This window comes from Diceros bicornis, chromosome 11 (assembly GCF_020826845.1).
Source record: "Diceros bicornis minor isolate mBicDic1 chromosome 11, mDicBic1.mat.cur, whole genome shotgun sequence".
Classification (NCBI taxonomy): domain Eukaryota; kingdom Metazoa; phylum Chordata; class Mammalia; order Perissodactyla; family Rhinocerotidae; genus Diceros; species Diceros bicornis.
The window spans coordinates 38,904,009-38,920,791 of record NC_080750.1 but is presented as its reverse complement, the minus strand read 5'-3'; the positions used below and the strand labels follow the sequence as shown (position 1 = coordinate 38,920,791).

Here is a 16,783-nt window from a genome sequence, read left to right as displayed (position 1 = left end):
TATCTTGTTTCTTTGGGTTAATAGATTAGTATCTGGCATGGTTGCCCAGGTATTATCAAAGTGATGCTTTTAGTTCAATGGATAGACTTGGTGATTATTAGAAGGAGAGTCATACAGCTTCACTGCAGAAGCCATTCATATCAGTGGGGATCATACCTTAATAAAGAAAACTAAAGCATATGTGTGGTCACAACCAATCCTTGTCATTATGCCATGAAAGCCTTGGGATTTGTGATCAAAGCAATGCGCTTATCCTGAACTGTGGTATAACCTCTGGTTGAACCTTTCAGGTTTTTACTTTAGGAGATGATACACTACATTTTGACCATGTTACCTGTCTCTAAAACCCATCTGCCTAATTAAGTGATAGAGATTAAAATTATTGTCAGCAATTCAGAAGAAAATGTGAATTGTAAATATCTCTGTCTTCTGTCAGTGTTGTTTACTTATCATTTTCCACTGATGTTTTAAAGAATTGCTGAACATGTGTTTTTTATCCAGTGCTGAATGTTCTGTTCTGATGAATATAAAACATACTTCACTTTGTAAATGTACATTAGAAGTTCTAGAAAGACATAATCTTTGACTCTGTTACTAAATTTCATCTGTCAAAGGAGATAATTTTGAACTGTAATATTTGATATTATAAGAACCAAGTAATGGTTCTTAGAAAGATGCTTTTAGGATTAAGATGGAATTCTACTGTGTAACTTGAATGTCACTATCACCCATAGTAAAATTTAGGGAATATATGTACTTATTTATTTCTTTTGTCACATAGTGGTGTACCTCAGTTGAGTTCAGCATGTTTATTTTATATTAACAGGATATTCAACTCCCATCAACTGATTTATTTATGCAGATTTCCTTATAATGAGGTTGTAATATGTTTTAAGTATATATGTTCATTCTTATACTTAATTTAATTGGGCTCATTTGATGATGTCCTTTAGACTATATGTAGATTCTTCATAATCTTTCTCTTCAGTGTTAATTTCATGAAACATTTGTCCTATTTTAAATTCATGTTCATTTTTAAAATTCCCTAAGGGAAAAAATTTTTTTCTTTTTTCTTTTTTTTTTATAATTTTATTTATTTATGTTTTCCCCCAAAGCCCCAGTAGATAGTTGTATGTCATAGCTGCACATCCTTCTAGTTGCTGTATGTGGGACGCGGCCTCAGTATGGCCGGAGAAGCGGTGCGTCGGTGCGTGCCCAGGATCAAACCCAGGCCACCAGCAGCTGAGCGCATGCACTTAACCGCTAAACCACGGGGCCGGCCCGGAAAAAATTTTTTTCTTGTGGCAAAAAAGGTAAACTTTGTAGCCTGGCCACCATAGCTTTCCACACTTTGACCCTACCTACGTCTCTAACTTTATCTCCCACCCCGTGTACGCCAATTAAATAGTTTTTCATTGATCACTGGAAACAAATGATATGCACGTTTCCATCTCTGTTCCTCTTCTTAAGATATTCCCCTTATCAGGACTGTTCTTGACTTTCCCCTCTGCTTATTTATCTTTGAGTTTAAATACCATTTTTTAATCATTCATTCAACAGATTTTTACTGAATGCCTAATATGTATCACACACTGTGTCTAGGCTTTGGAGGTATAGTGGTGAACAAGATAAGTAAAGTCTTCAATCTCATGGAGTCTTCAATTTAGAGGGAGATAGAAGCAGACAGTTATAATACAGTTTGATGAGTGTTGTATTAGGGAAAAACAATGTATTATATTCTTTTCCCAAAAGCTTTCTCTGACCACCCCACCTTTTAGACATCATTTTCTCTTGAATTTCTAGACTGCTATTTGTTCCTATAACCAATTTTCTTCTAATAAATGTATCCTTTCACTCTTATTTAGCAATTTAGATCTGTGATCTGTAGGGGGAAAAACGCTCGTGTCTCCATATCCCAGACCCTAACAGAATTCTCTGCAAGTAAAAACTAAATAAATGTTTTTTATGATAATGTGTTACATCACCCTTCATGTCTACCTAAGGCGTAAATCAAATAAGCAATTAAATAAGAGGAATTTCTTAAAAGTTTTATTCTTTTTGTAAAAGTAACATTTACATTGTATTTCTATTTCTGCCTATAGTGAATTCTCCTTCCATTTTGTTTCCTAGAAATAATTATCATTGAACATATTGGTAACTTTTTATCGTTGAAATATATATAAATTCATAACCACAAACTCAAGTATATAAGAAAAGTCCCAATTTGAAATCAAATCTTCATATTAGGCTAGAGAGAAATTCATTTACAGTCATTAGAGGATTAGGGCAGAGTCCTCCTTTTACCAAGGCTTGAATGAGATCCACGCCTATGTGGTACCTAGAAAATTGATCCTCACATCTTCAGTCCATCTTGTTCATTAGTAATATCCTCATTGTCTAAGACGCGTTGTCTTTTGGAAGCAAGCAGCTCTGCTGATTTTACCAAGCTTGGGTGAAGAAATGTTTGCTGATGCCCAAAGCCCTGGTGCCAAGGGACTAACTTCCCTAAGTGCACAATGATGAGGCCACCGTGTAGAGTAGGGCAGATTGTTCTCTATGGGGGGAGGGGGGGCTTGACTGAAGGAAAGACTGGAGCTGAAATCCAGCTTGTACTACACTTACAAATTGAATTCCCTTGGGACTGTATTAGCCCAGAAGGATTGCGTTTTTCTAGTTCCTACAGAGGTACTATATGGGCAAGTAGTGACCCTGATCATCACTCGCCATCCCCTGGGTTCCAGCCTAACCTCTTCATCTCCTCTCCTTCCCCTCAGACTTCAAGAAAGCTAACACAGATTTTGAGAAACTTGCTTACCTAATCTTCGGGGGGAAAAAATCTCTCTCTCTCTTCCCTGGTTTCTCTCTCTTTAAAAACACTAACTTTTAACATTGCTTCTCCTAGATGTCTTATATAATCTCCTCTGTCTGCTTAGACTTTCACAAGAGACAGAAAAAGAGGATATCTTTAAGAAGCCTCTGCTCTGGACCCTGCAAATGTTCTGGAAATGTCTGACTGCTCTTGAAATTGGAGGGTTATGGGATAGGAGGTAAAAAGTAAAGAGAGCAAAACGCAAATTCATATCTCGATAAATTTCAAGTGAAATACTAAGCTTAATTTTTAATTAACAAAGTTTAAAATTTTAATTTTGAAATATTTTTATAATGTGCATAGTACAAAGGATGTCTATCTTTAGTAGGAAATCACAAATAAGATCTTTGCTAATTATGGAAATTGATAAGTTATTAGCTCCTTCCCAGCATGTTCTATAGAAATTATATAACTGAAAGTTGAACACGGTCTAGTAAAACTTAAAAGTTTAAAATTGCTTTCTTCATATCTTTTATTAAAAATTTCTTGTTTATTTTATGTGTATTTTTACTCCATTTAATTTCTAGTTAAATTAAGTGAATTTATATTTGGGGTAAGCTGTCAATATTAAAGTAACAAAATAAATTTATATGTTTAAATAAATTGGGCCAAGAACAAAATATATTTCTGTTAATTGAATTTAGAACTTGTAAAAGAACCAATGGAGAGCATTTCTGTTTTGAGCAAATATATTTTTGTCAGTTTGTTGAGCAACTTGAGTAAAATGATAGATGTAGAAGATAGAGAAAAACGTACAGAATCATAAGAATTTTGGTGCTCCATAAGAGAGATTAAAAACTTTATTTTTATGACCAGTGCTATGAAAAGTCACTTGTTCCATTTCAGCTCTCTAGACGTGGTCTCGAGAAAGAGTATTTTTTGTGTATATCTTTGCTATGCGATATGTATCTCCGATTTATAATAGAAATGGCTGATCTCCCGAGTTTTAAAACTTAGGAGAAACTTAGCCTCTAAAATTCAGTCATTATATTTGTTTTGAATCTTAGGAGAATTATTACACGGAAGCAAAGTGAGTATAACAGGCAAAAGGAGGACAACATCTTATCATGAGAGCCTTGGGGTGGGTGGGTATTATTGAAATTAAAAGAATTAGTATTTAATTAAGCCAAAATGCTGCTTGTGATTTTGAATACACAAGGAAGGTATGGTCTTCCTTCCTATTAGAACAAGGCTTGGGAATAGTAACATTCCTCTTCATTAGCACAAGTAATACGGAGTGAAAATAAGACATTTTGGTAAAATTTCTCAAAGTTGGAATTTACTGAATGGACACTTCAGCAAATTAATAATAGATAGTCATAAAGTGACTTATCTTCATATTTGGGTAAATAATAATTATAGCATATTTTTAAAATTCTGTTTGATTAGTTTTATTAAATAAACATTTCATATGTATTTACATATTACATATATAGTATATATATATTTTTCAGAACCAGTTGTTTTCTTATCACGAAAGAATGAAAACTTTGTTTACTTTTTTAAAAAAGTCACTTAGAGGCCCGGCCCTGTGGCATGGTGGTTAGGCGTGCGTGCTCCGCTGCTGGTGGCCCGGGTTGGGATCCCGGGCGCCCACTGACACTCCGCTTGTTGGGCCACACTGTGACGGAGTCCCACATGAAGTGGAGGAGGATGAGCACGGATGTTGGCTCAGGGCTGGTCTTCCTCAGCAAAAAGAGGAGGATTGGCAGATGTTGGCTCGGGGCTGATCTTCCTCACCAAAAAAAAAAAAAAATCACTTAGAATATACATGAGAAACATATTTAAAATGTTTAGCACTGTATTTACTATATAAATAGAACTCATGCTTATTTGATGATTAAGGACACAGGCTTTAGAGTTAGACAAGTCCTGATCTAATTTCCAAATTTATCATAAATCAGCCGTGTAACCTTGGGCAAATTACTTAACTTCTTTGAACCTTAGTTCATTTTTTAAATGGCCATGATACCTTACCTTGTAAAGTTGTTGTGAAGACTAAATGTGATAAGGTTTATTAAGAGTTTATTTTTGTCCCTGACTCATCTCATGCAATAAATGTTAGCCCAAACAAATTGGATATAACTTTTTTGCGTAAAATAGCACTCATGTCTTTCCTCCTCTTGTCAGTTAGACTTACATGCATCATTTTTGGAGATGAGAATCTTAAAATTTTTGTGTGATCACTGTGTCGTTTCATTTGTGGTTGAACTTTTAACAGGGTTCTTCCTTTTTTAAAAAAAAATTGTTCAATTTAAATGTTTTTCAAATCTAATGATCAGGTGGTTGTCAGGCATTTGGAGGACCAGCTCATTTCTACCCTGCTTAGTTAATTATTGTGATTGTAAACAAAGGATATACAATTTAAAGTCAAGCAACATTTCACATGGATGATGGAGGTGATAATAGCTTAATTCTTGCTGGATCTTTTTTCTTTGCTCTAGTGAGTTCATACTGACCTTGTCCAAAATCTGATGACCTCCCTATTTTACTCAACTGTTTGGAAAGCTGGGCCTGCCATAGCTGGCCCTGAGGGGGTATCTGAAAGACCACTGAGTCACTGACCCATGTCAAGACTGGATTTCAAGTCTGATCTACAGGACCTCTGAAATAGTTAACATGGGGCTTATTGTACACAAAAACCTAACCTGCTGCATTTTTCTGCTTACTAAATATCCTAGTAAAGTGTATTTTAAATGTCCTTATTAAAGTCGTATTTAATTTACTCAGTTTCTTATAGAGGTCATTTTCTAGACTAATTATAAATTTCAATCTTTTGTCAGAGGTAATATCTTAAAACTAAACTTGAATGTTTTGAAATGTGAGCAAAATATACTGTTAACCCATGGCTAAACAATAATGAATATCTTTCTGGTTGATGAAGGGACCAAGGCAGTGTCATTTTAATGCTTAAAAAGATTTTATTTTTCTCTGGCAAAAATAGCATATATCTCATAAAAAAAATCTCATTTAAGCTGTTATTGTTGCAGCATGTTAATCTCTGTTTATATTTTGTCAAACCTTAACTATTACTCGAATGTTGGTATTTAAGATTTTTGAGGTTATGAGACTTGTCCATATAACCAACCAGTAGATGTTATTTAAATTTGGTTGGATGGGATCTGTCTACCTTAATAGAAACTTTGCGATAGGGCTATGATATGAAAAGAGAAAAAAATTCCCTATGTTTATTTCGTTCTACTTCTGCACAATAGGAAATGATCAGGCCCTTTTATGAATTTCTAGTCAGTATTTTACAATTTATAATATGGCATTGTCTTTTATTTTTATATAGGAGTTGATCCCTGAATTTTATTATCTCCCTGAGATGTTTGTCAATTTCAATAATTATAATCTTGGAGTGATGGACGACGGGACAACAGTGTCTGATGTTGAACTTCCTCCTTGGGCCAAAACCTCAGAAGAATTTGTTCGCATAAACAGATTGGTAAGATAGTAATCATCTACTCTGTCTGTCATGAGCCTTTTCTCAAAGTATCTTTCGTGTGTTGGTATAATCACTAACCCTTGCTCTTCTGGACAAAGCTGTAGTTGATAGGGATAACTGAAAGTGACATAATAGTTCATGAATCTCCATATATACTTTATAAGATGTTATTGACTTGAAAGGTATAATGGTTTCTTTTAGTCTCTTATGCAGAATTTAGGTTACTTTCATATGTACATGATAATTCAAAATTACAAATGAAAGTTATAAGTGAAACTGTAATTCTATGCTTTTTCAAACATGGGTTTCTTGTACCAAGAAAGGACATAATTTTGTGTTCCTGGTCAGAAGTCTATTACACATTTTGGTAATAGAAATAAGATCTTCAAATTATATCTTGTATCTGTCTTTTGAAGGAAATCTTCATGTAATATTTAGAATATGAAAACTTAAAAACTTAAAAGCACAGTAATCATCGTGCTTACGCACAACTGTCTAGACTCCTCACTAGTATACTCTTTAGTGTCCTGTTATATGGGTTCTGTATTATTTTATGAAAAAGTAATATGACTTTTCCTTTTTGCCTTTAAGTGTCATAAGTTGGAATCAGGGAGCTTTATTCTCAGCATTTAAAAGTAGTGTCTTTATCATACTCCACATAAAAAATGAAATCTAAATTGCATTATGTTTTTAATTTTTACTTAAGCAAGGAAAATTATTTGCATTTTAGTTTTCTAGGTGGCATTTCTTACCTTGTATACCACCAATTATATTTTAATCCTGTCTTCCAGGTCCTAATTGCAATCTCATTATTACTGAAATTTCACATTTTATATATATTGGAAGCAATGCAGGAGGATGGAAAGAACATAGGCTTTTAAGTTAGACCAGTTTTCCCTATCTTGGATAAATTGCATTGCTGGTTATGGGACCTTAGGCAAGTTAACCTTTCTAAGCCTTGGTTTCCTCATTTGTAATGGAAATTATGAGTATAAAATTGTAGTTATGTATGTAAAACACCTAGAATATTCTCTGGCTTACAGTAGGCACTCAGAAAATAGTACTTAACGTTATTCTATCACAATCTTAAGGTACGTGTTACATTTGACTTTTACCCCAAACATTTTTTTTTAGATTCTCATTAGGTTACTATAATTAAAAGGAGAGCCCAAGACAAAGCTTAGTTCTGAAAGATACTGAAGGAGATGTCAAACTTTTAGATGTGACAGTTTGTGGTTGTGTGATTCTTTTTCCCCCAGGGGCACATAGAAGTCAACAGAAAGTACAATCATTGTGCAATTTTTTTTTTTTTTTGCTTTCAGTAATTGTCTACCCTTTTAAAACACATTTATTGAGGTATAATTTACATACCATGAAATTCACCTTTTTAAAATTGAACAATTCGGTGAGTTTTAGTAAATTTGAACACTTGTGTAACCATCACCACAATCAGCTTTAGAACACTTACATCACTCCAAAAGATTTCCTTGTACCTGTTTGCAGTCAGTCTCTGCTCCCTCTTCTAGTCCCAGGCAACCATTGATTCTGTCTCTACAGTTTTGCTTTTTCTAGAAATTTTATATAAATGGAATCATGCAATATGTAGTCTTTTTGTCCCTGGCTTCTTTTACTTAGCATGATGTGTTTGAGGTTCATCCATATTGTTGCATATGTTAGTAGTTAATTTCTTTTTATTACTGCATAATATTCCATTATATAGATATAAAATTTTATTTATCTATTTACCAGTTTATGGACATTTGGGGTTTTTCCAAGGCTGTGGTGAATATTTGCATATTGTTTAGGGTGGACGTCTTTTTTTATTTCTCTTGGGTAGATTCCTAGGAGTTCAATTGCAGGGTCATATGATAAGAATATGTTTGCTGTACTATTTTGCATTCCCAACCAACAATATATGGAGTTCCAGTTTTTCCATATTCTTGCCAAGATTTGGTATTGTCAATCTTATTTATTTTGGCCATTCTAATAGATATCTCATTGTGACTATAATTTGCATTTACCTAAAGACTAATGATGTTGACCGCCTTTTCACAGGCTTATTTTCTACTCATATATTTCTTTGGTCAATTATCTATTTAAATATTTTGCCTATTTTTAATTGTATTGTTTGTCTTTTTATTATTTAATTGTAAGAGATCTTTATATTTCTCCATAAAAATCCTTTATCCAGCATTTGTTTTGCAAATATTTTTTCCTAGTCTGTGGCTTGTCTTTTCATTTTTTAATGGTTCCTTTTGAATCACCATTTTTAAAAAATGTTTTTACTCTTAGGTAGATATAAAATAATATTTATATAATATTTGGAAAGTATAAATACTCATCCCTATTCTTGAGGAATATTATATATATATATATATATATATCTTTTGCCAGTCTTCCTCTGTTTTGTATGTGGGCTGCCACCACAGCATGGCCACTGAGAGACACGTGGTGTATGTCCACGCCCTGGAACCGAACCCAGGCTGCTGAACCAGAGCGCACCAAACTTAACCACTAGGCTACCAGGGCTGGCCCTTGAGGAATATATTTTTAAGAAAGAAATTGAAATCATGTTCTGATCATTTTATTATTGAAACACTTTTTCTCAAATATGATTTAAACTTTCAAGTCTCAAGGGAACCAGCTCTCTGTTAATCATTGTCATATTTAGTATTTTTAAAGTACAAAGAAATTTGTTAGTGTGTTTACTTTGCTTTAAAAGAAGTCTAAGAGGTAGAAATATTTGAATAAATTATATTTAAAACTTTTCAACAATATTTTGACAATTAAGAAAATTTAAATATGTAAATTAACCGTACCTCTCATCTCTGCTCCCTCTACCTTCACCTCAGAAGAGCCAAATCTCTTTGGGACAGGTTTCCCAATGGCACCAAGGAAAAGAAGGTGGCAACTTACCAAATTGTTTTCCAATCACATTTTGGTTTTGTCTGCCCATGTCTAAACTTAGACATGACTTTGAAATTAGATACAAAATAATATTTTACAATACTAACTGCACATTTATTATAACTTATTATCAAGTTATTAACCATTTGTCTCAGTGATTCCTCTTCCTATGAGTTTTACAGATGGCTTCATAGCTTAGGTTCTGTATAAGCTTACATTCTTAACTGAACTGGATCAAAAAAGTCACTGCAAGTTAAATGCAAACATAGTTTAGAGTTGAATATTTACATCTCTGATCATTTTAACTCATAATTAGGAAAGATACTTGATTTTACTTATATGTATCTGTATGAAAGAATTTAATAACTCATTCATTCCTTCAAAAATATTTATTATACACCTATGATGAACAAAGCTTTCCTACAGTACAGTCCACATTGATTCATTTTATAGTCTCCTGTTAACTTTCTATAAGTGACTAAATTATTGGTATGTATTTTATGTATCTGTTAGCATAAGGGTTTTATCCCCCTCCTCTTTTTGGTTTACTTCTTCAAGTCCACAGATTTTATGCAATGATTGTAGCTCATGAAATGCATACTACTTTGATCTGTGACCTTTTCGTGGTGCTAATCGGGTTCCTGATATCATTATACCTTACTCATTAATCATATTTCCTGCAGCCCGTCAGGCAGCCAGACAGCACAAGTCCCTGTTTTCAGCCCTCTGTTGGCAGGTTTCTGCTTTTCCAGATTATCACAGACGATACTTTGGCTTCTCATAGCCAGAGCCACATCAAGCTGTGTGTTACAATTAAAGTCAGATGGTCCTCAGGTTGAACAGGGATATAGTGTTGCAGCTGTCTCTCTTCCTGGAACAAACCAGCACCAAAAACAGATGATCTATAGGACAGTGAATAATAACAGATTGTACAGTACTCCGTTGGTAGCAGGGGATCACAAAATTAATTAACTGACATACTCATTTTAAGATACCCAGCATGTCTTTTTTAAGTATTTGGTTGCCCATCTATTACTTCAAGGGGATAGGATATTTTTAGCAGCATGATTTTGATGGTGGACCAGTAATGCTACATTTTCTATTTGTGTTAGAGCACTGTAACTACCACCTTATTACTTAACCATTTTAATCCTCAGAGCTTTCTGTAAGTAATGTAGATCTAAATGTAGGATTGGTAAATTGGCTAAAGTGTTGGATTTATATACAGAAGATAATATCCTGTGTATTTTAGAAAGAAAACCCACATGGGTCTGATTAGTCTTTCAGGTAACTAAGTTATATTTTCTTTGTTCTGAATAATTGGAATCAGGGTAAAACCAAAACAGTCTTAACTACATCCCAGAGATTGGTCTGTGTTATTTAATATTATCTGGACCAGAAAAAAATCATTGTTATTCCAAATACCGCTTCAGAAATATAAATGAGAAACAGGCTTTCATATTTTTAAATAATATGAAAATGTATGTGTTCAGACTGCTCATCATTTATCTCTTATGATATAATGTACATGTTATGGACCTATATTATATTGCCTCTTACAACCCTTGAATTTTTAGTTGAATAAGAGACAAAGAAAACCATACTTTGAGCAGTAATGATAGGTCTATTTATAAAAGTTGGTGAAGTGGAGCATTTTGTTTTAGCTGAAGGATGTATGATTTATTCAAATTGCAGAAATAATCATAAAAGTAATTCATTCATTTAACAGGTACTTACTGAGTGCCTATTTGTGTGCTAGCACTGTTAGAGTCAGTGAACAAGACAGAGGATATCCCTACTCTTTTGGAGGTTACTCCTCTTTGATAACTTAGGTTGTTGAAATAGAAAGCTTTTCAAGGCTGAGAGGTGGCATGAATCTAATAAAGGAAGGTTTCTATTGATGAATCATCCTGAGGTTACCAGTTAGAATCACATTTGCTTTTGTGTATCTTATGTAGCTTTTATCTTCTCTACTATTTCATAATGGTGACATGAGTAGTCACTTGCTTGAGAAGGTAAAGAAAAATAAAATGAGTATGTTATCTCCTTTCCAGACGATATATGGACAAATTAAAAGCAGTGATAGCTTTTTATATTATTGTCTGGGAGAAAAATGAAATTTTCAGATTTCGTTTCTCCACCAACCTTATTTTTTCCTATTTATTGCTAAAATGTAAATCTATACAACTTAAACCTTCATAGATCTTATATCTGTGAATGAACTAGGTTAATTTTTTCTAACTTTTTCCTTTGAATGGAAAATTTACAATTCTCAAGTGATGACAACATAGTTAACACTAAGAATCTCATGTTTCTGATGAAAAAGTGTTAAATGCACGTGTAGCAAGACCTATAGCTTGAGATGGCTGAGTTTGCAATGATATAGCAATTAGATTATTGTAATGGCATATTATGTTCCAATTTACAGTGTTTGGAAACACTGTAAGGTTGAGAAATTTGATAGAGATTTGAAAGGGGTTGCACTTTTTTGACCTTTGTTCATATCTTGTGTTTCCATTTTCTGAGGAAATGGCATTTAAAAGCCTGTTTCTTAAGAGAGCTGACCAGACAAAATTTATTTATTTATTTTTCGGAGTAGAAATGCCAGAAGCTAACATGCTTTTTTCATATTGTTCTTTTTTCAGTTGCCTTTTCATTTTCCACATTGATAATGATATGGCCAAGAATGTAAATAGCCAAGGTGGCTGTAGTTGGTAATAATTATTCTCAACTGTGGATATATCCCTCCCTCCCTCTCCCCAACCCCTGCAGTGTTTGGATCTAAATCCCTGCCTAAACGGGCAGATATGTATGAGGTTTAAAAAAACCTAAATTACTATTGTTTGGTTTGCTTTTAGTCTTGGTGTGTAATTTACTGTGAAAATTCTAGTTCAGAAAGGACACTCTAAATGAGTGAAAAAAAAAAGATGTACCATGTTGACAGGTTGTTAATTCTCCTCAAATTTATTTATAAATTCAATATAAAAACCAATCCAAGTCCCAAGAGGTTTGTTTTGTTTTGTTGGAATATGACAAACTGATTGTAAAGGGCAAAGGTTCAATTATGGCCAAAACCCTCTCTGAGAAAAAGAACAGGTTTCAGAGGAATTACTTTACTATATATCAAGAATTATTATAAAGCTATAGTAATTAGGGGAAATTAGGAGAAATAGACTAACTGAAGTGAACAGAAAACCCAGAACCAGACCAGGACATATAAAGAAACTTCATTTATTATAGAGCTGGTATTGCAGATTTGTGGGGAATCTGTGCTGAGATAAATAGTTGTTGTATCAGTTTTGTAAGGCTGCCGTAACAAAGTACCACAAACTGAGTGGCTTAAACAACAGAAATTAATTGTCTCACAGTTCTGGAGGCTAGAAGTCTGAAATCAAAGTTTAGCAGGGTTGGTTCCATCTGAGGGCTTTGAGGGAAGGTCTGTTCTAGGCCTCCTGTTGGCTTGTGTATAGCTGTCTTCTCCCTATGCCTCTTCACATCATCCTCCCTCTGTGCATGTCTGTCTTTGTGTCCAAATTGCCCCTTTTTATGAGGATACCAGTCATATTGGAGTAGGGACCCACCCTACTCCAGTATGACCTCATCTTAACATAAATACTTAGATATGTAATGGCGCTAGTTCCAAATCCGGTCATATTCAGAGTTACCGGGAAGTTAAGATTTTGACATATGACTTTTGGGGAACACAAGTCAACCCATAACAGATATCAGTATGGAAAAAAAAAGAAATTGGAACTTTGTCTTATACTACATACAAAAATTAAAGTATGTTAAGGCTTTAAATATAAAGGCAAAACTATAAACTTTTAGAAAATAATACTGAAGTATTTCTTTGTGATTTTGGAATATGGAAAAGTTTACCAAACAAGAAACAAAAAGTGAAATATGATATATTACATTAATTGGTTTTTGGATGTTAAACCAACTTTGCATTCCTTGAATATATCTCACACTTGGATGGTATAAATTTTTGATATATATTTTTGTTGTTAATATTTTGTTGAGAAATTATTACTTTTGAGGATTTTTGCATCAATATTCATGAGGACTATTGGTATATAGTTTTCTTGTAATATCTTTGTCTGACTTTAATATCAGGATAATATTGGTCTCATAGAATGAGATGTGGCAAAATGTTCCCTGTTCCTCTATTTTCTGAAAGACTTTGTGCAAGATTGGTGTTATTTCTTCTTTAAATATTTGGTGAGATTTACCACAGAAGCCATCTGGATAAGAGATTTTCTTTGTGGGAAGATTTTAAATTACCAATTTAATTTCTTTACTTGTTAAAAGTTTGTTTAAGTTTTCTGTTTTTTCTTGCTTGCATCAGTTTCAGTAACTTGTGTCTTTCTAGGAATTTGTCCATTTACTCTCAATTGTCTAATTTGTTGGTATCAAGTTGTTCACAGTATGCCTTATAATCATTTTAATTTCTCTAAGGTTGGTAGTGATGTTACCTCATTCATCCCTGATTTTTGGTAGTTTGTATCTTTTTTTTCTTGGTTAGTCTTGCTAAAGGTTTGACAATTTTGTCAATCTTTTCAAAGAACCGAATTTTCACTGATTTTTCTCAGTTGGGTTTCTGTTTTTTCTTTCATTGGGTTTTCACTCTAATACTCATTATTTCTTTCCTTCTGCTTGCTTTGGATTTAGTTTGCTCTTTTATTAGATTCCTCATTTAGGGAACTAGGTTTTTTATTTGAGTTCTATCTTCCTTTCCAATATTGGCTTTTACAGCTATAAATTTCCTTTTATGTACTATTTTTGCTGCATCCCATAAAACTTTGGTACAGGCATACCTTGGAGATATTGCAGGTTTTGGTTCTAGACCACTGCAATAAAGCAAATATTGCAATAAAGCAAGTCACATGAATTTTTTGGTTCCCCAGTACATTTAAAAGTTATGTTTACACTGTACTGTAGTCTATTGTGTGCAATAGCATATGTCTAAAAAAATGTACATATCAATTAAAAAATGCTTTATTGCTAAAAAATGCTAACATCATCTGAGCCTTCAGCGAGTCATAATCTTTTTGCTGGTGGAGGGTCTTACCTTGATGTTGATGGCTGCTGACTGATTAGGGTGGTGATTGCTGAAGGTTGGAGTGGCTGTGGCAATTTTTTAAAATAAAGGACCAATGAAGTTTGCCACGTCAATTGACTCTTCCTTTCACAAACGATTTCTCTGTAGCATGTGATGCTGTTTGATAGCATTTTACCCACGGTAGAACTTCTTTCAAAATTAGAGCCGATCCTCTCAAACCCTGCCACCGGTTTATCAACTAAGTTTATGTAGTATTCTAAATCCTTTGTTGTCATTTCAGCAATCTTCACAGCATCTTCATAAGGAGTAGATTTCATCTCAAGAAACCACTCTCTTTGCTCATCCATTAGAAGCAACTCCTCATCCATTAAGTTTTATCATGAGATTGCAGCAATTCAGTCACATTTTTAGACTCCACTTCTAATTCTAGTTCTCTTGCTATTTCCACATCTGCAGTTACTTCCTCCACTGAAATCTTGAACCCCTCAAAGTCATCCATGAGGGTTGGAATCAACTTCTTCCAAACTCCTGTTAATGTTGATATTTTGACCTCTTCCGATGAATCACGAAGGTTCTTAATGGCATCTAGAATGGTGATAAGGGTGTCAATTTAATTTGCTCAGATCGATCAGAGGAATCACTATCTATGGCAGCTATAGCCTTATGAAATATATTTCTTAAATAATAAGACTCGAAAGTTGAAATTACTCCTTGATCCATGGGCTGCAGAATGGATGTCGTGATGAGGGGCATGAAAACGGCATTAATCTCTAAAACAACCACGTTTCCATCAGAGCTCATGGTGACCAGATACATGGTCCTTGAGCAGTAATATTTTGAAAAGAATCTTTTTTTTTTCTTAGCAGTAGGTCTCAACAGTGGGCTTAAAATATTCAATAAACCATCTTGTAAACAGGTATGCTGTCATCCAGGCTTTGTTGTTCCATTTATAGAGCACAAGCAGAGTAAATTTAGCATAATTCTTCAGGGTCCTAGGATTTTTGGAATGGTAAATGAGCACTGGCTTCAACTTAAAGTCACCAGCTGCATTAGCCCCTAGCAAGAGAGTCAGCGTGTTCTTTGAAGCTTTGAAGCCAGGCATTGACTTCTCCTCTCTAGCTATGAAAGACTTGGATGGCATCTTCTTCCGATATAAAGCTGTTTCATCTAACTGAAAATCTGTTGTTTAGAGTACCCACCTTCATTAATTATCTTAGCTAAATCTTCTGGATAACCTGCTGCATCTTCTACATCAGCACTTGCTGCTTCACCTTGCACCTTTATGTTAGAGAGATGATTTCTTTCCTTATGAACCAACCTCTGTTGGCTTCAGACTGTTCTTCTGCAGCTTCCCCACCTCTCTCAGCTTTCATAGAACTGAGGAGAGTTAGGGCCTTGCTCTGGATTAGGCTTTGGTTTGAGGGAATGTGTGGCTGGTTTGATCTTCTAACCAGACCGCTAAGACTTTCTCCATATCAGCAGTAAGGCTGTTTCACTTTCTTATCATTTTTCTGTTCACTAGAGTAGCACTTTTAATTTCCTTCAGGAACTTTTCCTTTACATTCTCTACTTGGCTAACGGTTTGGTTAAGAAGCCCAGCTTTTGGCCTATCTTGACTTTTGAACATGTCTTCCTCACTAAGCTTAATCATTTCTTGCTTTTGATTTAAAGTGAGAGAAGTGAGACACTTTCTTTCACTTGAACACTTAGAGGCCATTGTAGGGTTATTAATTGGCCTAGTTTCAATATTGTTGTGTCTCAGTGAATAGGGAGACCCAAGGAGAGGGAGAGAGATGGGGGAATAGCCAGTCTGTGGAGCAGTCAGAAAACACAACATTTACCAATTAAGTTTGCCATCTTATGTGGGCATTTCATGGCACCCTAAAACAGTTACAATAGTAATATCAAAGATCACAGAATACCACAACAGATATAATGAAGAAGTTTGAAATATTGCGAGAATTACCAAAATGTGACGCGGAGACATGAAGTGAGCAAATACTGTTGGAAAAATGACGCCAGTAGACTTGCTCGACGCAGGGTTGCCACAAACCTTCAGTTTGTAAAAAACACAGTATCTACAAAGTGAAATGGGGGGAACAATGCAACGTGGTATGCCTGTATTTTTTTGCTTATTTTCATTCATCTCAAAGTGTTTTCTAATTTCCCTAATGATTTCTTTTTTGACTCATGAGTTATTCAGAAGTACATTGCTTAGTTTCCAAATATTTGTGGATTTTCCAAATTTCTTTCCTTTTTTAATTTAGTTTCATTGTGATTGGAGAATATACTTTGTATGATTTCTGTTGTTTTAAATGTACTGAGACTTGTTTTCAAGTCCCCAAATATCATTATCAATTTTGTCAGTTTTTGCTTCATGTATTTTTGATCTCTGCTATTAGATGCATATGTTAGTTTCCTATGGCTGCTGTAACAAAAACCTGGTGGCTTAAAACAACAGAAATTTATTCTTTCACAGTTCTGGAGGGCAGAAGTC

General features: G+C 34.3%; 1 protein-coding gene across 7 annotated transcripts in view; it reads left to right on the top strand.

The window, feature by feature from the left end:
* Nucleotides 1-16,783, top strand: part of LRBA (LPS responsive beige-like anchor protein) — a 723,014-nt gene that overhangs the window by 568,195 nt on the left and 138,036 nt on the right. For all 7 annotated transcript variants that reach the window (XM_058550176.1, XM_058550181.1, XM_058550180.1 and 4 more), the window contains one exon: nucleotides 6,165-6,317. In XM_058550176.1, the coding sequence (XP_058406159.1) occupies nucleotides 6,165-6,317 (153 nt within the window). The remainder of the gene's footprint in view (nucleotides 1-6,164; nucleotides 6,318-16,783) is intronic.